At 39.3% G+C, this 25694-nt stretch overlaps 1 protein-coding gene across 1 annotated transcript in view; it reads left to right on the forward strand.

Moving 5' to 3' along the window:
- Lmbrd1 (LMBR1 domain containing 1) overlaps positions 1 to 25694 on the forward strand; it is an 84076-nt gene that overhangs the window by 16620 nt on the left and 41762 nt on the right. Inside the window, exons 4-6 of the mRNA XM_057751331.1 lie at positions 17619 to 17716; positions 19204 to 19271; positions 24722 to 24810. Of these exons, the coding sequence (XP_057607314.1) occupies positions 17619 to 17716; positions 19204 to 19271; positions 24722 to 24810 (255 nt within the window). The remainder of the gene's footprint in view (positions 1 to 17618; positions 17717 to 19203; positions 19272 to 24721; positions 24811 to 25694) is intronic.

Here is a 25694-nt window from a genome sequence, read left to right on the forward strand (position 1 = left end):
TATAGTATTTATAGAGAATGCATTTTTTATTTATTTGTTTATTTTTATTTTTAGAGCTTGAAGAACATTTTACTAGTGTTTAAGAGGAAAACATAGTGCAGGTTGGGGAAAATCTTAGCTGCTGCCAGGAGAGAGAAAAAAATGCCTTTTAAGAAATGATGAGCCCTCCCATGAACAGAAGTCTGCTAGTCAGCTGAGAGAGGAGCCTCACGTCCACAATATGTGGCTCAATACTTCTGGTTAATATAGTAACGATAGACGATAAGATATAAACTTTCTGTTTTAAGTTTTCTCTACAAATCCTCTGAAATGATAGAAATGACCTCTTTAAACATTCCTTTCTGGGGACTGTGTCTGCCCTCTGCCACAGTACAGTCACCACCCTGTAGGCCTTGTGACAAGATAACCAAACTTGCTAGTGAACTCTGAGTCTGGGAACCATATCTTATCATTGAACTTGGCTGCCACAGCGATGACCTTTTGTTACCAAGGTCACAAGACACTTGTAAATAAGATTATTGCTTTAGGCAGACTTTTAAATTTGATTCTGTCAACCTATAGAGAAGGATTTTAGTATTTTTTCTGAATCTTCCCAAGGATAGTCTTTGTCTCCTCAAAGATAAAGTGTCCTGGTCTCATTTTAAATGCAGAGGAGATAAGCTAATCATTACTAATAGTGAGGTGCCTTGGGGGTAGAGGACTGTATTCTCTGCAGAAGATAAGGTGTGCTGAAAAATCATCTGTTGGCATCTCGATTTTAGTTTTTCCTCCGGTGGCCAGGAATAATTTGCATTGTTTTGTTGCTTTTGGACCGTTTGTTGTGTGTCTGCCACTCGGAACTGACATTATGGGACAGAAGCCAACTACTCCCACTCCCTTGACTTGACCATTTTCAGGAGTTCTGGTGGTTGTCCTTAGAGCAACGGTCTGTCCATGTCTGTCAATTTGTCTGTAGTTTTGTTTAGTTGCTTAATTGTTGCTCTGTGTTTTATTTATTTATTTTTAAAGTAGCTCTTTTACCAAAACTGACAAGCTGATTCTGCTATGGGCATGCTGCACCCGCAACTCCTTTAAGCCAAGTATCACTGCTGCCCAGAGCTGCAACTTGAAATAATTCAATGACGATGTGTAGTTACAGAATGCAGTGTCTAGGCTTGCAGGGCAGCTTTCTCCAGTGCCCATGAAAATTGGAGCCAACAGGTAACAACGCTCCTCTCCTTAAAAGGATAGCTTAAAAAAGTGAAAACAAATTGTCTGTTTTAGTGTTGGAATGCATGAATGTTGCCACTACATGCTTATGTCTGAGTGGTCTTGAATGTGTGAGTTTACTGTGTTCTGTATGTCTTGGTTACGGTTTAGCTGTTACTATTGCAGCCAGCCACCCAAGCTCAAAATTTATCTCTGAGCATTCTGGCCATTAAAACTAATAGAATAGGGATCTAAATATCAATTGGATGTAGATCATATTAAAGTTGGTTTGTGTTGTTCTGTTTTGTTAAGAAGCTGGCTCTGAAATCAGATTATGGCCTACCCTTTTTCAGACTCACACTTGCTTTTAAAGTCTCTCTCTCTGGAATAAAAAACTGGCAGACAAGAAAAACAAAAACAGAACAACCAAAAATTATTGGTTTATAAATTTATTGGAATGAAATGAAAATGAAATTTCTGCCCTGGCAATGCTGAAGCATGCATGGGCAGCCTGTACATGGTGGCTCTGTTGAACTTCTCCATATTGGGTTTCATGGTCTAAGTTGATGAGGCCCACTGACCTGGTCTCTTCCTCAAGAGGGCACCAGATCTCAGTACAGGTGGTTGTGAACCACCAGTGTGGTTGTTGGGACTTGAGCTCAGGACATATTTAAAAATCTTTAATATTTGTAACAAAAAGTTAACTGAAAACTTTAACACAGGGTTAATAATCAAAAGGCTACATAGGTAACCTTAAAACAGAAATCTCATCTATCCATGTCTGTAGTTCTGGGCAAATACTCAAATGTGCAAACTTTGCTTTTTAGCTTCTTTAGTTCCATTTCTGACTGTTTTTGTCGACTAAACTATGTCAACCTCAAAACATGGTTTTTATGTTTAAAGGTTTACCCTAAAGAAGGCTCATGATGCAGGCATAACATGAACCTTGCTATGCACTGTGGACTCACACACTTAGTATCTCAGTGAATTTTCCTGACCCATTACTTTTACACTGTGTTAGAGATGGAGAAATTGGTGTTAGTGATCATCCTGTTAGTGAGTGGCAATGCCCAAAGTGGATGTTACAACCTTAGCTGGGGCTGTTTGCTGTTAAGGGAGCTAGCTGCTTTCTAGTCAGTGGCTCTGGGAGTGTGACCTGTGGCAATAATTAGTAGTATTAAAACCCCAGCGCAATTTCATGATCATCTGGGATCTTTAAATAATTCAGAATTGTTCCAGAGAGATTCTAATTTAGTGTGTACGTTTTAGTTAGAGTTTCTATTGCTATGAAGAGACAGCGTGACCATGGCAACTCTTTAAAAGGAAAACATTTAATTGAGCTTGGTTCACAGTTCAGAGGTTTGGTCTATTATGGTCATGGTGGGAAGTGTGGCAGCCTTTAGGTAGACATGGTGCTGGAGAAGGAGCTGAGAGTTCTATACCTGGAATCACTGGCAGCAGAAGATGGCTTGACCATCTGAGAACTCAGAGATCACTCCCATGACTCACTTCCTCCAACAGTGCCACACCTACTCCAATCAGGCCATACTTCCTAATAGTGCCACTCCTGGTGAGCAAGCATTTAAGCACGTGAGTCTATGGGAGCCATGGACCACCATAGGGTGTGATAGACAGCTTGGAAATCTACTAGTAAAAAGTAATGATTCTGATTTAGCACTCAGGTTGAGAAACCGTGATGTAAGTGAGTGGCTGGCTCTTCATATGACATCTCGTGCGCATGTGTGGAGAGAGTTGGAGGTTGCAGATAATAATACTGAATCACTGAGATCTATTTTACTTTGACTGTTCTTGAAGTGTATGTTTTTAACAACAAAAAAATCTACTTGCAAATTATTTGACAGCCATTTTTTCATAGACTATTGAAATTAATATATCTTCTCTAAGCCGAACCCAGCTTTTAGGTTCCTTAGATTGTGGAAGAACTGGAAGTACAGCTGCACCCCACTGTGCCCAACATCCCATGCCCTGGTTTGATAATCTGCCTGATCCACTCTGTTGACGGGGGGTGGGGGGTGTTCTGTCCTGCCTGGTTTCTGTCCTCCCACCAGGTCCCACAGCCGTTTAACCCCAAAGACATCACACGAAGGTCTATATTAATGATAAACTGATTGGCCCATTAGCTCAGGCTTCGTAATTGCTCTTATAATATATATTAGCCCATTATTCTAGTATATGCTGGTCACATGGCTCTGTACCTTTTTCAGCGGGGTAGGTCACATCTTCCTTCTTCTTCTTTGTCTGGACAGGACTGCAGAGGAATGGTCTTCCTCCTTCCCAGAATTCTCCCACTCTCATTGACCCGCCTCTACTTCCTGTCTGGTTGTCCGGCTTATACTTCCTGCCTGGCTACTGGCCAATCAGCATTTATTTAAAACATAATTGACAGAATATAGACAATTCTCCCACACCACCACTCCAACCTGGATAACCATTGTTTATCTCTCATCTGTTTTCTCACATTTAAAAGGGGAGGATGGGACTAAAATTTTGGACAGTGAGGCTCACAATTGCAGTCACACACATCCTGCTGCGCTGTTGTGAGATGTGTGCTTTACTGTGCTCTTCCACGGAGCCATGAAAGCTCCATCCTCAGTGGTGGGTATTTAAGAGTCAGTTTGCTGCTTCCAGGGGGGCACTGAATGCAGTCTCCAACCTTCTCTCCCTCTGAAGAACACAGTGAGTACAAGTATAGTTTGGACCCTCCGTTGTCGTTCCTTCTAAAGCCAGGTTTATCCACTGTTGTTCCGGCATCATGCCTAAGTTCCAGTGTTAGTGCAGCAGAAGGATGGATACCATCCCAGTGCTAGGATAACCAGTGCCTGTGCTGCAGGTGAAACAGTCCCCGTGGGGACATCTGCAAACCTTCGAATCTAGAAACCATATTCTTACTGATCTGTTAAATTCATGTAATTTTGTTTTGTTTGTTCATAGAAAGTTTCCACAAGTAAGGCTGAGCGCTGCTGGGTAGTTGGTGTTTGGGTAGTTCCCCGCTAGTGGGGGTTACTGCCCCTCACTTCCTCTTCCTGGAACTCAGTGGAGTCTGAAAAGGGCACCTGCTGGTCCTGCCTCTTTGCTCTCTGGTCACAGGGTCTTTAATCCAGAAGCTCCACCTGAGGCATTCTCTTACCCAAGACCCTTTAAGGGTTCTTTTTACCCTTCTTGTTGTTTCTATGTCTTTCTTCCTTGTTCTCATACTTCCGTGCAGTGTGACAAACTGCTGTTGTGTGGCACTTTCGTTTTCAGCTCCGATGGACTTTTCTGTTTAGGTCTGGTATAGAGTTCTTGTTCCTTTCTTAGTTGCTGTTCTACTGCTGTCAAGAGACACTGTGACCAATGCAACCCTTAAAAAAGGAAAGCATTTAACTGGGGACTTGCTTGCAGTTTCAGGGGGTTAATCTGTGATCATCATGGTGGGTAGCATGGCTGCACACAGGCAGGTGCTAGAGCAGTAGCTGAAGACTTGATGTCCTTATTCACAGGCAGAGGACAGACAGACAGACAGACAGACAGACAGACAGAACAACCCTGGGGCCTGGGACCCTAGTGACACATCTCATCCAGCAAGTCCATACATCCTAATCTTTTTCCGTTAACCAGGAACCAAATGTTCAGATGTAGGAGTCTCTGTGGTCCATTCTTACTCAGACTACCGCAGTCCCTCAGGTCTCTTTCTCTAACTAAATGGTTTTAGATTGACTGTTGTCTTTAGCTTTCTACCCTTTCTTCATTGTAACTTTTTGTGCTGTTGCCTTTGTTCTGGTGATTGCTTTAACTGTATTGAAAGTGTAGTATGGCAAAGCCAACCATTTTACCGCTTACCGTCTTATAGAATTTCATTTAAATGTATTACTCTGGCCTTCACCCCTCCCCCCACCAAGCTGCCTGGTTCAAGTTTTGGATGCCTATAGAGGTTGTAGAAATGAGGAGTGCCCAAATCCTGTGTGGAAATTCATAAGATTATTTTTATTCTGTTCATCTGTGATTTTCCTTTTGGTGACCTCTAAATGCTTTCTCTTCCTTAGCACTGGTTAGTTCAAGTGATCGTGTTTTGTTGTTTCTTACCGTTACATTAATATGCTATAGTTTACTAACCATGTTAACGTAGTGACCACATGGTTGTTCTTAGTTTCAGCTAACTGAAACATGTCTTCCAACAAGATCTATGTATACATTAAATGATTTGGTCAAATTATGTTTTGCATTCTGTGGATGCTCCTATAGTGTAAACAATTCCAGATTATTAAGCTCCTTTCTTTCTTTTTTATTCTTTCTCTCTTTCTTTTTTTGTTCTATGAAGAAATTCTGTAGTGAAACAGGAGTGTCAGAGTAGACACATATGTAGTAAGTTATGGACTAAGGGAAGATAAAGTAGATCTGGCAGCTTTCAACTTCTGTTTCATTGTCAGAGTTTGAATACTTGAGAGAACCTCTAGGAAGTTAGTCCTCATTTCCTCTTGGTTAATTGCTATTTGTATCTGCAGTCCTTCCTGCGTATTTATTTTATTCGTGTGTTTACATGTATACCCATTTGTGTGTGCACCATGAGTGTGCAGGTATCTTCTAAGGCCATAAGAAGACATGGGGATTCCCTAGAACTGGAATTACATTTGATTGTGTTACCCAGCGCAGGTGCTGGGAACCCTCTGCAGAGCAGCAAGTGTTCCCAGCTGCTTAGGCATCTTTCCATCCTTTTCCTGTGTATTTTGAACCTGAAATTAGTCTTGCTTGTCTTGTATTACTTTAACAGAACAGTGAGACTGAGTGTATTGAACAGAAATATGTCGGGTTACAGTACTAGAGCCTGGGAAATACTGCGATAGAATTACTTGCACCTAGAGGGCCTTCCTGTTGTATTATCCTGTGACAGAAGAGCAAAGAGCACAAGAGACCCATCCTTTTACAGTCTGCATAGTCCTAAGATAATGACAGCAATGTGTTCATGAGTGTATAACTAGGCATCTTCCATCAAGTCCTGCATTCTAGCACTGCTGTATTAGGGCTCGAACTTCCAATACATCAGCTTAGCAGGGCTTATAACTCCTAGAATCTTGTTTGAAAAAGCTCATAGGATTTATCAGAATTTTGTGACCTTTCTACCTGCAAATGCTGATCAAATAGTACCAGTTCCATACTATGAAGGTTGTAGACACATGGTTAGTAACATGTAAATAAGTAATAAGTAGATGTTCCTGCTGATGTCCATTCAGACCCTATCAGAGATTAGTGATGGGAAAAGTCGGTATTGAAAGCATTCGCGTAGTCTTCTTCACGTTCATCTTTATGGCAGTTTTTATTTTAGAAATGTCCGTAATGATGTATTTAAGTGCTTTCCAGACAAGATAAAGGGTGAAGATTTGTTGTTTGTGACTCAGGTCTGTAAAGTTCCTTTGGTAAGACAGAGTGTCTTGTCCCCTGTCCCCTCACCTTTTTAAAAGAAAGTGTTGTCAATCACCCAGGATATTCCGAAGTCGTTTCCTCTTCATGTAAAAATTGTTTTCATTGTCTCCAAGTAGAAGCTAGGAAAACTGAAGCATCTTCATTTGTGTGACCTGCACATTCTGCATCTGAACAGACTGTCAGTTGGTCCCCTGGAAGTCACAGACCTTGCCCACTTGCGATTTCAGAGACACATGAACCTACGGGTTTTCTTCTTACATCCCTCTATGCCTTTGAGTGTTCCTGGTTGGTTCTTTGCTGTCTTCTCTGCTGCCTACCTCTTTAATGTGTCAGTGCCCCAGGGTTTAATATTCTGACTTGTTCTTTATCTCAATTAATCCCTGGCTTCTTTTAAACTGTTTAATCTTCAGACCAGTTCTTTATCTCAGTGTCTTACTTGTTTCGTATTGTGGCTTGACTCAGTGACTTCCAGATTCAAATCTTGGTGCAGATATCTCTTGAACTTCATATTCCAGTTGTAACTATTGAAGAAATTTCTACTAAGAAGTCAAAGATACTTCAATATAGCACAGCTAAAGCAACTGACTTTCAGCTTGCCAGATCTGTTGATTTTCCTGTTTGCACTGGATAGAAATTGGAGGGGTAGAGTTTCTTCAGATTAAAAACCTTAGAGATATCACTACTTTTTTTCCATTTTTGTATGTCAAATATGGCAAGATGTTTTCTTATGCTTGATCATCCAAATTAATTCAAAATCCAACTCCTGCTCACTACTTTCTTGCTACTCTGCTGCTTAAGGCACCATTGTCTCATCTTGGGTTATTGCAGCAGCTTTCTAATACATCGTTTTACTCTCCTTTGTCCCAGAGTATTCATGACATGGTTATCTTGGAGATTATTTAACAACATGTGATCCTGTCCTCATCTGCTCAGAGCCCTAAAATACTTTCTTTTTTTTTCAGTCACAGGAAGATTAAGTTGTAACTGAAATCCACCAGGCCTTCTGGGATCTGGCATTTTTCATCTCCCAAACCTCTCTGACCTTGTTTCATACAACTCTCTTCTGTATGTAAATGCCTAAGATGGTCCCTGATGCTAATGCTCTCTGCCTCCTCAGATCTGTGCCCTTTGTTGCCCATTCCTCTTGTGTGCTGGACCTAATAATGTGCTTTTAACAAAGAAAATTAAGCAAAAAGTGTGGTGTATCACTTCTGATGTGGGGCTTTAAGAGATGAAGTTTTGCCTTGCTTGTGCACCCTGGTTCTTTTCTCTCCCTTACTTTGATTAAGCATGCTGCCTTGCAGTTTCCTGCCTTGTATAGAATGGCTCACATAGTAAAGGAATGAAGTAGCTTCCAGCCACAGCCAGTGTGAAATAGAATAGACTAGAAAACACAGTGAGCTCAGAGGCAGATCCACCCCTGGTTGAGCCTTGCAGTAACTGCCAGTGGCCGGTTGTAGCCATGGAGAAATTCTGAGTACTACCAGTGTGTTAAACTTTGCTTATATTCATGGTCCATAGAATCTTTGACAGTTCATATTCTTTATAAATGTACTTTCTGTTCTTTTTTGTTGGTGGTGGTGGTGCTGTTTTTGTCTGGATCACATTGTGTAGTCTAGCTAGCTTGCTTTAAAGTCAGAATCCTAAATGTTGGGATTACAGGTGTGTACTATTGTGCTGGTTCTCCATGCCCCTTTCATCCATGAAGTTTAGATATGCCATCAATATCTATATTTTCATCAGTATCTGTTGCTGTGATGAAACATTTATTTAAAAAAAAATCAATCTTGCAGGACAACTTAAACTCAGGCTTCAGAGGCCTCAGTCCAGGTTTGAATCAGTTGCTTTGGGCTTGAAGTCAGGCAGAACATCCTGATGATGGAAATGCAGTGCAGAGCTTCTCAGCCCACACTGGCTCAGATGCAGGAGAATAACAGGAATGGTCCAGGACTAAATATATCCTCTTCAAGTCGTGCATCCCCCAGTGAGGGGCCACTCTCAAGGTCTCACCGCCTGCCAACAGTGCACTCAGAGTTAAAATGATCATTGAATTAAATATTGGTTAGGTCAGAGCCCTCACGGTCTGCTTCTGAAAATTCCTCATGGACATACACAGAAGTGTGTGTTACATCTCAATAGGTGTAGAGTGGGGTGCAGATATTTGTGAAATGAGTATTTTTTTGCTTTGTAACCAAGGGCGGCTCATTGAGTTTCCCACTTGTAAATGGAAGAAGAGATTTCTTTGCATTACTGTATAAGTGAGCCTAGGGCAGGGTTTTGGCCATAGTCAGGTAAGAAGATTTGCAGATTCCTCCCCCCAAATAGAAAATTGAACTAAAATTGAATAAAACTCCACTACTGAAGTACTTTGGAAACCAGTGTAATGTCTATAACATGTGGGGGGGCAGACTCTGTTGGAGTTACATTTTGTCCTTGAGTACTAGCCACTGCTGCCTGCCCCTACCTGGAGCCCCAGGTTGATTACTGGGGATCTGTCAGGCAGGCCAGGCCACAGAGACAGGCAGCTCTAGAAGGACCACTCAGCTGTGGGCACTCATTTTGAGTAATACTTTCTAGTTTTTGGATGATCATTGGTTTACTCAGACACAAAGACAGACACCAGAAAGACAGGCTTGGAAAGGATCAAAACAAAGCAGGAATTAAAACAAGAATCAAACAGCTGAATAAAGAACTTAGTGGAAATAGACTTGACAGATTTAACGCAGACAGTGGTTGATCAAAGAGACAAAGCAGGAACAGCATTCTTCCAGCAGCGCAGCAGCCCAGAGTGGGTGCTATCCAAAATACAGAGCTCAAATGGTATTGTGTCGAATGTCAGTTCAGTGCGTTGTCAGAGTTCAGAGGACCGTCCATGCTAGGGGTACAGCCATTCATCAAACAGGTTTTCTATATGTTAAATTTAGGTGGCCGACTTCAAAGCAGCCACTGTGAACTGGTTCAAAGCATAAGGAATTTAAAGAATTAGAAGGAAGTGAGACTAATGGAAAATTTTCTATAAGGAGCTAGAAATAATTTCTAAAAGACCAAATAAAAATTCTGAGGTTGAGGAGTTAGAATAGAGAAATGAAAACTCTGCTAAAATACCCCACTGGTGGGTTTGACATGACAGGAGAAAACCTCAGTGAACTTGAAGACAGATGAGATGACCTAATCTGAAGATCCAAGGCAAAGAAAGGTTGAAGAGAAATCAATAGAGCTTCAAAGTACTGTGTGTTAACTATCAGACTCTTTCCAAAAGGAAAGGAGAAAGAAGGGGCAAAAAGTTAGAGGAAATTATAACAGTAACCCAGCCCACACATTTAGGAGTCAGTGCAGCTCGAATAGGAAGAACAGAGAACCACTGAAATGTCACTTGAAAAATGTAGCACAAAGGGGAAAAAGTCTTAAAAGTTGGGAAATTCCTGAGCGCTTTTGTGCGATTTCTAACTGGTCCCTAATGCGAAACAGTGGCAGCAGAAGGCACTGGATTCCAGTAGTCCAGGTATGAAAGAAATGGACAGATTAATTAAGGATCCGGTAAGCACTGATATTACCTTTCAAGAAGTGAAGACAGAGTAGACGTTCTATGGCAAAACTTGGGAGAAGTAATTGCTAGCAGGATTTCCCAAAAAAGATAGTGAAGGAAGAAGCCCTTCAGGATGGGAGGGAATGACACTAGACTATAGGCCACATTCACCCGCATGCACACACGTGTCATCAGAAAGCTTTTAAGGTAAGTGTTCAGTAGTTAATATAAAGATAATTTTTCTCCTTTCATCTTTATAAAAGAATCAACATTACATAAAACCGTAATTATAACACTACAGTGTTGGGTTTCCTTCATAGATAAATAGATAGGCAAGCCTGCTGACAACTCAATAGTAACAGTAAAAAGAAAAAGAGGAAAAATTGGAACTATACAAGAAAATAGTTCATACACACACACACACACACACACAAACACAACCCTGGGACTATTAGTTGGAACTAAATTGCAATAAATTGAGGGATGTATTAATTCCTATAGCAACCACCAAGAAAATCATTCCAAAAATATACACTGAGAAATATCAGAAATCAAAATGCTATACTAGAAAACAATTATTTAATATAAAATAAGAGTAAAAGAGAGGGGCTGGGAGGCATGGCGAGGAAGACAGGAGTAATGATGAGATGCAAATGGAAACTGTAAATACAACATTATCAGAAATTATATTAAATGTAAATGATGTAACTACTTCATTTACATTAGCCATTGATTGACATAGAGGGTTAAAGAAAACCCTTGTAATCAGTTTACTCTCAGATCGATAACTTCTATTCAGGGTTACAAATAAAAGAAAAGTAAATAGATTAGAAAGAGATACCATACAAACAGTAACAGCAGCAGTTGCAATAAGTGTATTAATATCAGACAAGATGAACTTTAAAATGAGTGTTACCTGAGACTAAGGGATTTTCATAGTGGCTAAAGAGCTAATATACTAAAACATGTATTAATAATTTTAATGTATTATTAATAATGACTATAATTATGTAATATGTTCTAATCTTGGGACCCAAGATACAAACAAAATGTGATTGGCTGGTTGTGGTGGTGTATACCTTTAGTCCTGTTTATTTGGGAGACTGAGGTTGATGTATCACTTGAACCTCTTGAGTTCAAAGCACTACTTTGGATCCATAGAGAAAGGAAAAAAGATAATTGCCAGACAGGGAGAACATAGTTGTAAATCATATGACAAGAAATGTGCATTGATGCTATTGCTTATTAACCAATCATAACACAAACTGATCAGTTAGAAATGAGCAAAATATTGAATAGGCATTCTTACTGGTGGAAATAAATGAATGGCTAATAAATACATACAAATGCCAGCATTATTAATCACTAGACAAATACATTTCTAGAGAGATATGCAATGCCTCAGCTGAGATGGCTGCTTAGCTGAGCCTGTCTCCTAAAGTACAACTGACTTGGTGGTTTAAACAAGCAACTTCCTCATGAGGACCTGAATGATCTAGTCCCGTAGGAGATGATAGGGCTGTCTGTCTACCTTAATGTCATCCTGCCTTCATCCCCTTCACTTCACACTGGAGATGTTTCTGCTGGGGTGCCTGATTGGGTTCATGCTTTCTTACTACTCATCAAATACTTTTTAGAATTTGGGAAGCATTAGCTGTTCAAGTCCATAGCAGATTATAATGCATATATTGTTAAGTATACAGAGAATCTTCGAATGCTGCCGCTGGGGATGTGAAATGGTACATTGCTTTGGAAAACAGCTGTAATTTTTTTGAAAAGGTTAATCTGTTATATGACCCTGTAGTTCCACTTCTAGAATCGACCTAACCGAAGCAGGCAGTGCCCACAAGCCACATGTGTTCACAGTAGACTCAGGCTGTGAATTAGGAAAGCCTGAAGCTGGTGAAACTTAAAGAAATGCTTGCCCTTATAGTGCACTGTATATTCGGAAGCTGAGTTAGACATCAGCAAGCCCCTAGGACTGTTCTACACCAGGCCAGGTGTTCACTTGCGTGTGGTGTCTGCCGTCGGTGCTGCAAATGCACAGTTGAATACCTGCAACAGAGATAGATATACAGCCAGTGAAGCATGCTCCTTTTTATGTCAGCATTTGCAAAAACAAAGAACTTCTGAGCTTAATGAGGAAACCAGATGAAAAAGATGATCATGAGTAATTCGTGTGTATGAATTCAATATACCGAAAAGCCAAATGTCTGTAGCAGCGGTTGCCTCAGATTGGAAAGCAGCTGGGCATTACTTGTAGACTGCCACAGGCAGCCTCTTAGAAGTGCTCTAAATGTGGGCCGTGGTAAAAGTTACACAAGTCTTTAAGTTTACCATCTCTTTCCCTTTGGCATATGTAGTGTATGAGTTTTGTCAGAGTTAATTCCTTGTTGATATTAGAGACAAGTATGGCAGTCAGTATAGTAGCTAAATAGCTGGAAAGTTGAGGGCACTCTTCTGGGCACTATTAGTTGGAGGCACCATGGCTTTAGGAAAAAAGTCACTGGGGTGTGACCTCCCAGAGTACCTGACATCCTTTGCCCCTTTTCCTTCACCGTTGACCATGAAGTGAGCACTGTGTTTGACCATGCTCTACCATCTGGCAGCCACCTTCTTCAACTGACTTCTCCAAACTGTGAGCCAAATTAGCCTTTCAGGCATTCATGATAACATGAAACTTAACTACTTAACTTTTGTTTTTTTATAATTTTATCTGCTTTTCTGTAGTTGGAATCTTATGCTTAATTTGAGGATAAAAAAGGAAAATGAGACTAAGTTTTGAAGACAAAGACTTAGGAATTGGAATGTGCTTCTTTGCCTTGTGTGAATCATGGCCTCGAGAGTCACCTGTTTGTAAAGTTTATTGCCTTGTACCTGCCTACTGCTATTTCAGCTAATGTCTATGTAGCTTTGAAGCAAACATTCTAGTCCTCAGTTGCTAGACAACGTGGGAGTAACAACAGAAATTGCCTAATCTTTTTTCCTGGTTATTTAATTATCAATTATTCCTATTAAAAATAACCTTGTAGTGTGAGCTGTAGAATAAATACTATAAAGCGGGAAACAACAACAAATCATGACTGTTGTTCACTGTACCAATTCCAAGCTGATGCTAGGCAACAACTGTATTCACCATTCTGTATTCACCATTCTGTATTCTCAGTGCGAACACAGGAGAATGCTGAGTGGCTTTGCTTTTCTCTGAATTTATCTCACTTATCTCTTACATTTAACAAAGTAGCTGAGAAATTAGCGGTGTGTAAAACAGCCCTTATGTTGCAGTTTCTCTGCATCAGGAATCTGGATGCATCTCGGCTGGGCCTCCTGCAAAGATGCTGGGGAACTGTCTGTGGGTGTGAGTCCTCCTGAGCATCAGCTCCCCGAGTTCTCACTCTTCTGTTGACCAGCAGCCTGAGTTTTGTACAGCAGCTTTTCTGTAGGCCATACTACAGCATGACAGCTGGAGTCTCTAGAAGAAAGAGAGGGACCGGGTGGTCAAGTTAGAAGCCAGAGTCTTCTGTAATGTAATCTCAGAGTGACTTTGGTTACTTTCTTTATGTTCTCCTTATAAAAATGACTTGTACGTCCCAAGAGTTGAGATGTTGCCTCTTTTCCTTATTGCAATATAATCTCCTTAGAGTAGGGCTCTGCATTTTTATTTAGGTGTATGCCTACCTCTGGAGTGAAGGCCAAAGCACATTCACAGTGCATAGTCATGGAACACATTATCTAGAGTCTTTTTCTCTGGATGGAGAGGATCATTCCACTTAGGGGTTTTATGTGTTTTAAATGTAATACATGCTACATAGGTTAATTATTAGTCGGCCAACTTTGCATGTCGTAGAAAATCAGAATTGGTGAAGATGGTGGCATTTTAAAAAGTTCTTTGCTGCATTTGATTTGCTCTTTTCTCATTTAGAATTCTTCAGGCAACTTGCATTGACACAGGCCTGTGATTTTTCTCTTATCTTATTCTTGTCAAGTTTATGTATGAAGACTGAGGTAGCTTTATAAAATGAATTGAGAAACCTTTCTCTTGGAGAAAGCCGTGGATCACAGAGCACAGCATGACTTCTCCCTTCCATATCCTGTGGGTTACTAATTACCAAAGGGAAAAGGCAGTTTATACCACTATTCCTGGTCCCTTAATGAGTAGTTTATTATCAGCAGTAAATTTTCAAGTCATTTGTTATGAAACCTTCTTAACTGTGTGATGGTTGTTAATACTTAGAAGCTGTTTGAGAATGCTTCCAGTAGAGGACGAGGCATCGCTTTCACCCTCTCCCTTGCACAGGGAGCAAAGTGTGATTCCTCCCTGGCCGTTTTGATCTCATTCCGCAGATGACCAGGAAATAGCGGCTATCACAGCAGCTGGAATGGGTGGCTGGCCAGGGCTGGTATGTTTTGTCATAAGAGTCTGAAATTCATCTCTTCTCTGCTCTTCATCCTCAGCTTATAGTCCCTTAAGATCAGAACAAGTCCAAAACGACACTGGAGTTCTTTTAATCCATTGTGTTATCAATTTCAAACAGGAAGCAGGAGAAAGGGAACAGAAACTGAAAGGAATATGGGTATTGGGAGTGCAGCGCCCCTGTGTTTCTTCAGCAGGATAAATGTTGAAGAAATGTGAAAGTGTTCTTATTCTCAGAGTGTAGTGTCTTTGTACTTTGACCCTCCAAGGTTAAAAGTTTTGTGATGACTAATTATCCTTAGGGTTGGGGACTGGACCTTGGCAGGCCAGGCAAGCATCATGCCACCGGGCTAAATCCCTGTGCTTTTTTTACTTTGAGACAGGATTTTAGTAAGATGTCTGAGGTGTTCTTGAACTTGATTTTAGCCAGATGGGGGGATGAGGAGGAGCTTGAATTTATGATCTTGATACTTCAGCCTCCAAATTAGCTGGGATTACAGGTCTATGCAGAAAGACTTATCTGTTACCCTTTATCATAGTGTGTTGGGTTAAAGGTAACCATTTTACTGGTAGTCAGGAGGAAAACATTCTTGAATTTAAATACTTCAGAAGCCTGGTCTATTTAAGTTCAGTTTACCTGTGTTGGCCTCTAGTAACACAAAGCATTTACAAGGTGGGTTTCTTGCTTTTTGTGTATCTAAAGAAAAAGAGTATGAGAGATCAGCATGTGGTCTTTGCCAGTCGCTCTCTGTTTGCTTGCTTTGCTGGTTCATATATATTAAATTTATTTAAATTTCCTAAGAGATCATGAGTTTAATTTGTGTCAATTTCTATGCATGTGAGATTATTTGTTAATGTAATCTTTGACATTAATAGGCTTCTTAGCCCAAAACCTGCTTACTGTAATTTGGTTATAGCAGTCTTTAACCCAAACACAAATAAAAGTACACTTTATAAAGGTGTCGGGATTTATAGGGTGTTGAGGGTGGAGTGAAGGAGGACGTCCTTTGCCAGTGGAGTCTGAGGCACATCTTTAAATGAAAGTTCTGGTTCATGACAGTATAAGAAACTTTTTTTTTTGCTTTTCTGTTTATAGATATAGAAAGAAGATTGAGAGATAGAAATAACCCAGGAATAAACATTAATTTAATTCTACCTCTACAGTTCAGCTTTTATGAGCTAAAGGGCAGAACTCCTGATGAAGGGCACTGAAGAAAAATAACCTGATAGAGAACATGGTTTAGCCTGGGATTTCAAGAAACTAGCATTAAGGGAAGGTGTCTGGTGTGTTTTGTGGCCACTACCTATAGAGTACAATCTCTGCAATTTTTTCTGAATCTTGCTGCCTTGGAGAAGTGTTCACTCTCGGAAAATCTTTTCCTCTTGAATTTTCCTTCCAGTCAGTCTCTGCCCTAGACAAGTTTTTTTTTTTTTTTTCTTTCTCTTCTTTTTATTTTTCTGATTTCCCATGAGACTGGTATGGCTACTTTGTAGAATTTCTTTATCAGTCATAGAACATGTACCTTTGGGTTCAGGGCTTGTTTTATTCAGTATAAGATCTGTGAACTTCATTTGTGTAACTAACACTGCCCTGCTTGCTGTATATCTTTTGTATGAATGTATACTCAGTCTGTTGGCGGACATCTGATCTTCTCAGTTATTTTTAACCATTGCAGATAATTTAGCTTGATTGGTTTGAGTTCATTGCTGACTCTCTTAACATTTTCCTGATGATCAGGACAATAAGCGTCTTTAAGTGTCCTTTTGGTCTCTGTGTGTCTGTTGTCTTTTGGTGTCTGTGTATCTAATTTGTGAGTGATGTATTTTAGTTAGTGCAGTGATTGCAGATTCATCTATGTTATAGTGTATGTGTAGTGTATTTTGACTAATAGTTGTTCTGCATATATGCTATATTGTACTTCACTGGTTGTCTATTAGTGAACCCTGGGTTGTAGCTGTGTTTTTGCTATTATAAATAATGAAGCTTTGTGCATGTAATGCGGTTATGTAATAAGTCAGACATTTTTTTAAATTCTTTTGGATACATATACAAAAAAATAATTTTCACTCATAGTAGTTGTAACTTTCAGAGTTTGAGAAATCATTGTAGTGTTCTCCATGGTGACTGTACCATTTCATATTCCTATAGGAGGACACAGGGTTCTCTATGTCCTTGTCAACCTGTTATTTTCTCATGTACAGTTGCCATTCTGAGTGTGTGAGCAGGTAGCTTTGCTCTCTTGTACGGAGGAATGTGATATCTGCTGCTTGGTAACTGGTTATGAGGCTGTCCTGCTATTATTTTTCCTGAATTTATGTCTGTGTAAGAAAATGCTGATGCACAGATTGGAAAAACAGGTTTGGTGGATCTTAAAGTCTCCAAAAGTTACTTACATTGTTTTCTTTACTTCATAAATGTACTGGATCTTCATTCATGGTTTAAGTTTTCTATTAAATTAAATATTTTACTATCTGAAAATATTTCAAATATAATATTATTTTAAAGCAGAAAAATAATTCCTACCAAATGACTCTGAATCTAGTTTTACTGATTTAATGCTATTCTTACCTTTTCTTTACCTTATTTCATTTAAGATCAGCGTGCTAATTCTATGTATTTATATTTAGCATAGAAAAATTATTTCTATAAACATTATAGTATTATTTTAGCTCAGTCTTTACTTGCCAGAGTGGCTGGTAAATGTTGGGCTGGAATGAGTGCAAAAGTTAATTGAAATGAGACAGTGAACAGGTCTGTGTACTGTACACATAATAATTGAAATGAGACAGTGAACAGGTCTGTGTACTGTACACATAATAATTGAAATGAGACAGTGAACAGGTCTGTGTACTGTTCACATAATAAGAACCTGCATGGTAGCTTCCACAGTTGCCATCATTAATTTTGTTATACATTGCCTGGAAGTTATATATGTGTTGTTATATATTCTAATCTATTTGTTGATTTATTGGGATGGGAAGAGGACAGGCTGTTTGAATACTAACAGAGTTAGGATTACAGGACATCAGTTTGGTAAATTTGATTGTGCCATTTGTTATTCATCCCTACAGCCTTGTATTCTGTTATTCTCTTCTGTGTGTTCTTCTGGATCCCCTTCGTCTACTTCTACTATGAAGAGAAGGACGACGATGACACCAGTAAATGCACTGTGAGTTGTCTCAATCGAGAGATTATTTCCTCAGTTTTCAAAACATGGCATGACTCTACTTGACTTTATTCTAGGTCTTGTTTAGACCCTAATAACTTAGGTGATACAGGAAACTTTATTTTTTCTGTGCTTTGGCTTGGCTCCCTGTCTGTAACTTAGAGGTTAGAGTACCCACCATAACCTTGCTGTGAGAGTTGGGTAAATTAACTTATATAAATGCTTAGAATAGTGCCTGCCATGATAAATGTTGTACATAGATTTAAATCACACACACAAGCTACTTGGTGATGCTGCACACCTGTAATCCCAGCACTTGGGAGAAGGAGGCAGGAGGATTGCAAGTCTGGATACACAGTGATTTACAACATATATGTATTTATGTACTTGTTAGGTATTTATATTTTATAGACATAAACATGTATGTGTTATGCCCAGATCAGCGAAGTCCCTCAAAAACCAACAAGGAGACGGGAGTCCTGTATGTAAAAGCAAAGAGCCTTTATTTTATACAAGTTTGCAAACTCAGTCTCTCAGTGTGTCCAATGTATTGGAATAATCAGAGAGTCCCGAGCTTAGTTAGAGTTGGGTTTTTATAGTAGTAAAGGTGGGGGTGAGGAACTTCTAAGGTTCAGGACCCCGATTGGCTGACATTTGTCTAGGGGTGTCTCCGTGAATGTGTGCTGGCAGGTGATCCTATCTACAATGGTTGGAACTTTAGGAATTTCCTTTGGATGGTCTGTTCTTGGGTGGTGCCTGGGTAATCTCAGTTTGTGGTCCTTCCTGCAACCAGGTATTGCCTCAGGGTAAACTACTGCGACCCAGGCCTCCATTAAGTTTATCATGGCCAGGCCCAACACTAGCAAGTGATAATTGTTGGAAGTTAAGAACTTCCTTTCGGTGATCCATTTCTATTAAGCTAATCATGGCTGGATCCTACATATGTATATACACAAGACTATTACTTATTCTTAGCAAGACATGGTGACACATAACTTTAATCCCAGCGCTTGGGAGACAGACGCAGGCGGATCTCTGAGTTTGAGGCCATCCTGGTTTACAGAATGAGTTCCAGGACAGCCAGGGCTATACAGAGAAACCCTGCCTCTAAATAAATAAATACAAGAAACCAAACAAAAATATTGCTTATTTTTCCATTGCTTTTGGTGATTGCATTAAGGGTATTTATTATAGGTGTTGAGTGTTATTCCTTTTAGGGAATATTTTTCTATTTTGACAGTTTCACCTTTATGTTTTCAGCATGTACTTTTCAAAAGGTCTAACCATTCCAGGTTTTAGAATCTTGCAAAGACACATAAGATGCAAAAAACTGATTATAGTTTTCTTTAAATCTAATTTGAAGGCTTTTCTGTTCAACAATAGAAACTTTGTGCTCTTGATTTGAAATGTATATTTGCATTATTGTATTGTCATAATACCTCTGTATATAAAGGCTTGCTAAGTGATATGTTTCCCCCCTTGGCCTCTAGCAAGTTAAAACGGCGCTCAAGTACACTGTGGGATTTCTTGTGATTTGTGCACTTCTTCTTCTCGTTGGGTAAGTCTTGATTTCTCATTGTGCCAATGGGAAATAACGGGATAATAGTAACAAAAGGTTCAGTCAGAAAAATTTAGGCAAGGAAAAAAAAAGGAAAAGAAAACTAAACAAATGGCCTTTTATGTAATCACTGTGTGAAGATGCAGTGAACTCTGGTTGTTGTGTCTAGTCATTTTGCACATCTCTGCATGTACCTTCTGTTATTACTTTTTACACAAACACATTTGTGTTTTATATATTGTATTTTTCCCATTCCTGGGACGTTCTAGTATTAACACTCCTGCTGCAGTGTTTTGGGTGACTCCTCAGGTCTGGGAGTGTGGATTCCTCAGCTGGTGGTGGCAGGCCCTTCTTGGAGGACAGCTGTTCATGTGACTGAGCTCCCAGGACATACGTGGTGTTCGCATGTTAAAAACTAAACTTTAGAGCTCTTATGTTTGACCTTCCTGCCAAATCTTTGTCAGTGAGCTCCCTTCTGAATCCTTCTGTCTTATTTCAGTAGAAATGTCAGTGAAGTTTCACACTGACTCACACATATGATTTCTGTCCTTGTTTGTTGTAGACTTCCGCCTTTGTTAAAATAGATCTGATCGCTTCACATTTTTATAACAAAATAAAATGATCCTTATTTGCAATGATGTAGTTTTTAAAAAATTGCAATTAAAGTTCTTCTGATCCTATAATACAGTTACATCATTTCTCCTTCCCTTTCATCCTCCAAACTCATGTGCTCACATTCTGTTGAGAACATACAGTAGGTGGCAATATGCACTTAATTTTTGTTTATAATTAATTTGGTGGGTTTTTAATAAAATAAGCTTCATTCTATCTATAGGATTGTTTTGCTTTCATGTCTGTGTACCTGTGTGCCTGGTGCCTGGGCCCCAGGGTCTGGGACCTGGAGCCTGTAGAGATCAGAGAGGGCATTGGACCCTGTGGAATTGGAGTTATAGACAATTGTGAACATTCATATGGGTGCTGGAAATTGAACCCAGATCCTCTGGAAGCACTCTTAACCACTAGCCATAATTTGGTGTTTTATATTTCAGTAACTAACTTACAATACTTTAAACATTCATTAGATGTAATTGTGATGGGAATGAGATCTGCTGTGGCTTCTGTGACTCCCAAGGACGATGGAGCATATGTTTCCCATTCAGTTACATTCCTGTTTCTTTTTCCTGTCTTGCTGGGTCATAAAAGGGGTGCATTGAAAGACCATGCCTTCAGGCTTTTGTTATTTGTTTTAGCTACGGAATATACTTTCACAAGCCCCCTTTCCTACTGGAGGAAGCCAGTATTTATGCTAATTTTCTCGGATGACATGAAAATCTTGTCACTTAGCCTGTTTCTTAGACCGGGGTCAGCAAGCTTAAGGGGCAGATAGGAAGTAAATGCTTTAGACTTACAGTGCAGTTAGTTTGTGTGGTTTGTGGGTCCTTTTGTAGCTCTGGGGTAATCATAGACTCAAAAAGCAACAGTAAAACTTATAGTTTTATAAATACAGTCACTTAATATGTGACAGATCCCTGATTTAGAATGTGACTGAGAACTACCAATAAAATCACCTGTCCCTGCAGAAACCAGTGTACAAGAATCATGAATTAAAGACTAGTAATGTTTCAGTTATCTAAGACTGTGTTCTTCTCAGTATCATATGTAAAGATTTGAATGAGACATGTATGTCAATTAAGTGATTTAGTAAACTTTTGAGAATTTTTTTAAATTTACTTTTTGTTTTCAATACATCCCCTCTGCAGTTTCCCCTCCTTCACTCCTTCCAGTCCCCACCCTCACTTTTCTTTTCCCCACACTCACTCCCCCTCCTCCTCTTCTCCCTTCTTTTCTACTTCCTTTCAGAAAAGAGCAGACTTCCCAGGGATAACCACAGCATAACAAGATACAATAAGCTCGGCATAAACCCTCATATCAAAGCTAGGTGAGACAACTCAGTAGGAGGAAAAGGGACCCAAGAACAGACAAAAGAGTCCTAGTCATCCCTAGTACCACTATTAGGAGGGACTGCTAGTGTGTGTGTGTGTGTGTGTGTGTGTGCGCGCGCGCGCGCGCATGCATACACGCAGAGGACCTAGCTCGGATCCCTGCAAGCTCTGATTGCCGCCTCAGTCTCCATGAGCCCTATTAGCACTGTGTAGTTGATGTCTGTGAACTATGTTCTCCTGGTGTCCTTGACCTCTCTGGCTCCTACAAAAATACCCTGGTTTCTTTTTTCTTTTTCTCTCTCTTTCTTTCTTTCTTTCTTTCTTTCTTTCTTTCTTTCTTTCTTTCTTTCTTTCTTTCTTTCTTTTTCTTTCTTTTTGTGGTGGGGGGGAGTTCAAGACAAGATTTCTCTGTGTAACAGCTCTATCTGTCCTGGAAATAGCTCTGTAGACCAGGCTAGCAATGAGTGGCAATTGAGCTGAAATTTGAATTGCTTGGTCAGTTAGTTACCTGAAGAGAAAAGGCAAACGGTGTACAGACTGCAGTAGTTTGCTCATGCTGCCATAGCAGAGTGCCACAGACCAGAAGGCTTAAACAGTGGACATTTCATTTTCAGAGTTCTTGAAGCAAAAAGTTTGTGATCAAGATCTTGGCAAGTGTGGCCTCTGGTAAAAAATTCTGCCTGACTCACAGGCACTTCTTACTATACCATTTTTTCTCTGCTATGTGGAGGAAACTGTTTTGTCTCTCCACTTATTTCAAGGGTGCCAGTCTTATGGGACAAGGACCCCACTCAGCTGAAGAATGACATAAGAAGTATGTGACTTTAAACCACCTTTCCCCTCAAACTAACCAGCAAACAACCAATAGACCACAATGGGATGTTTCCAATGACCACACGGACCACTGCCACACGATATGAGACAGCTGTGTAGGCTCTGAGTCTAGTGTGCACTGTTTAAGGAATAGTGGATTTTCTCTACTTAGCCATGAGAAGACTGGAGATGTGTGGTTGTGACTCCAGGAAAGTTAATATATATGACTCTGACTTAAAAGTTACAGCTCTATGAAGGATGTGTGGACAGGGCTCTTAGGGATGGTGTTTGAGAAGTGATGTATTAAAAGGTAGCAGGATCAGCCAGGTAAGCTTCTAGTAATTGAAGTGAGTAAGGGTCTGAAAGAGCAGTTTCTCAAGAGAGCAGGAAAGAACAGGATGAGCCATGGGGAAGAGGGAGAGATGTGATGTGCTAGTTGAGGATAGGAGGTGAAAATCTTGTCTTTGATTGCAGTAAATTCATCTTTTCAATTTTATATCCCAGGAAGTCATTGGTTAGCCTCTCCTTTGCCTCTTATACACTGAATTAAGATAATTCAGTAAGTCAGCAGAGTGTAGAATGTTTTTCCTGAGCAGCTTTTTAGGTTTATTATTTTCAGTGATGAGAGGAAGAATTCTAATCTTGCTGTGTTCCCATTCTGTTTGCTGCTGTGCCTGTGGAAACTGGGGTGCTCTGTATTCGCTGTTTTTGAGAAAGGCAAATTAAGAAGATCCTGATTTGATTTGGCTATATCTGTCCTATTAAACTATAATTCTTGATTGCCAAAAATCATCATTTACTAAATGCCTGATAGTCTTACTAACTGCTTTTGCCCCCAAAACTGATATATCACATCATTATTTGATTTTAATTGCCTGTTTATTAATTTTTGAGAATTTCACACACTATATTTCACCAAATTCATCCCACAGTCTTCACCTTAACTCTTCTTATATTTGTCATATATGTTCTAATCGTAGTTAAATGAATTTTTTTTATAAAATATTTTTCTATGCTCACAACAGAAAATTTCAAAATATACTTTGTGGTCTCTAAAGAAAAAGTTATGCTAAATAATTGAGTTATTATATAACTACTTCTTTCTTGCTTATTTTTCTGTTAAATAAATCTTAGTAGTTAAATGAATTATTAATAGTATTCATATATAGTATATAGAAGTTATTTTTTAAAAGCTATTCTTGACTTCTGTTTGATTTTATTGCTGTACAATAAATGAACTTTTTACATTTATGCTTGTGCTTTTGGGTAGTTACTTTTCTTTCTCAATGTGATAAGAATTGAATTCTTCAAGATTAAGAAGACTCAAGGCAATGCAAATAGTTAGAATTGCCCCCTAAAAGGTGGGAATTGAACTTGGAGCCTTGGTATGCCAGGCAAACCTTGAGAAACACTGTACCACTGAGCTGTACCTGCAGCTGACTGGTTAGGAATTAAATAGCCTGGCGTATAGATCCCGTTCATCTTTGCAGAAGAACTGGAGTAGAGGTTAGAATACTAAGATTTAAAAGTGATTGCTGTTTTAGGAAAATGTTTTCTATACAGATACTTTAACATATCAACATATTATTTCTTCTATAAAAGCTGCATACACCTTACTGCTTTTCTTATAATTAAATTAGTTTAGGAAGGAGGTGTGAGAGTTATCTTTTGCCTGATAGAGTGGTTTCCCATATATGTTTTCTTGGGACATCTGCTTTTTACCTGAAAGTCTTGATGTCTTGGTTTATTGTTTGGGGCTAGAATATAAATTGACTATTCTGTTTTCTATTTGTTTCTTAGTGTAAGCTTTTGTAGTTGTTTCTCTTTGAGTGTGCTCTTCTTGCTTGTAGATTAAAAAACAAAAGACAAATGTATTGTTATTTGCATTGGGTAGGATCTTGAAAGATATTGAAAAGAAGAAAAACAAAATCCATCTCTAGTGTCACTGTGTAATATTTACTGTTTATTGTGATACATTTTATTTCAGTTTACATATAAATATTTTGAAATGATTGTATGTATTTATTTCTCTGCTGATTCACCATAGAACTTTTCTTATATCATGGTTCAGAATGAATATGTGATACAGTTAGTACATAGATGAGGAACCCCCAGGCCTCTGTGTCCGTACAGGTTAGTATACATTTAGTATATAGATTAGAAACCCCCAGGTCTCTGTGTCTGTACAGGTTAGTATACAGTTAGTACATAGATTAGAAACCCCCAGGTCTCTGTGTCTGTACAGGTTAGTATACAGTTAGTATATAGATGAGAAACCCCCAGGCCTCTGTGTCCGTACAGGTTAGTATACAGTTAGTATATAGATGAGAAACTCCCAGACCTCTGTGTTGTACAGGTTAGTATACAGTTAGTATATAGATGAGGAACTCCCAGACCTCTGTGTCCGTACAGATTAGTATACAGTTAGTACATAGATGAGAAACTCTCAGACCTCTGTGTTGTACAGGTTAGTATACAGTTAGTACATAGATGAGGAACCCCCAGGCCTCTGTGTCCGTACAGGTTAGTATACAGTTAGTATGTAGATGAGGAACCCCCAGGCCTCTGTCTGTACAGGGTTAGTTTTTGAAAAAATTGATTTTTCTTTTAAAAATCTTGAAAATTGAGTTTCAGACCTCTCAGTTTTCTGTAACTTCCTTTGAGGCATTTAGACAGAGTTATCTTTTCCTTTAGTGCTTTTGTGCCACTGAATCTTCCCAGCAACAAGAATTCTACCGAGTGGGAAAAGGTGAAGTTTCTGTTTGAAGAACTTGGCAGCAGTCGTAAGTATTGAAAACATTTTCTCAAGTAATTCTTGTCTTGTGTTCTTTGGGAACTTAGGAAAATTAGCAAGTTTTTATTTCCCTAGGAACTTAACTCTACCATTCTTTACTTAAATGAGGAGGTTTAACTTGTTCAAACTGCCTTCCAGCTATTATGTAGGTAGCTTCTTCAATTTTGCATGAAGTTACCATGTTATAAAGAAACTTTAATGTGCAAAGTATTTTAATGGACTTATTATTTTAATGTGCTCTTTAATTCTTTATGATAACAGAGTAACATGTTTAAAAAGTATGATAGTGGCATATTGATTTTTATTTTAAATTTTTAATAGAATGCTCTATGATGCTATTAAAGATGAAGTAATATTTCATTGAGAATGTAAATTACATGTTTCATATGAATTAAATAATGTTTGACTGTAGATTTATGTCAGCAGAACACATCAGGATTGCTTTTCTTGAAATTCTAATGAAACAAAGCCTAGGTCATAGAGAGTAGGTTAATAGTTGAAGATTTCTTTAAGACCCTCTAGTTGTGTGCATATGTGGGGAGGGCATGGGTATGTGCATGTGAGTACAGGTGAGGACAGAGGTGTTGGGTCCCCAGGAGCTGCTGTTACAGATGGTTGTGAACCCCCACTTACAGCCCCATGTCGGTGCTGGGAACTGAACCCTGGTCTTCTGCAAGAGCTGTAAGAGCTATGAGCTACTGAGACAGCTCTCCATCCTGTGAGACAGCTCTCCATCCTGGGAGACAGCTCTCCATCCTGGGAGACAGCTCTCCATCCTGGGAGACAGCTCTCCATCCTGTGAACCACTATTTTAAAGGGAGAAATCTGCAAGTTCAGGTGGCTACATTTAAAGAGTTCCTTAGTTTTTGAAAA

This window comes from Chionomys nivalis, chromosome 19, assembly GCF_950005125.1.
Source record: "Chionomys nivalis chromosome 19, mChiNiv1.1, whole genome shotgun sequence".
Taxonomy (NCBI): Eukaryota; Metazoa; Chordata; class Mammalia; order Rodentia; family Cricetidae; genus Chionomys; species Chionomys nivalis.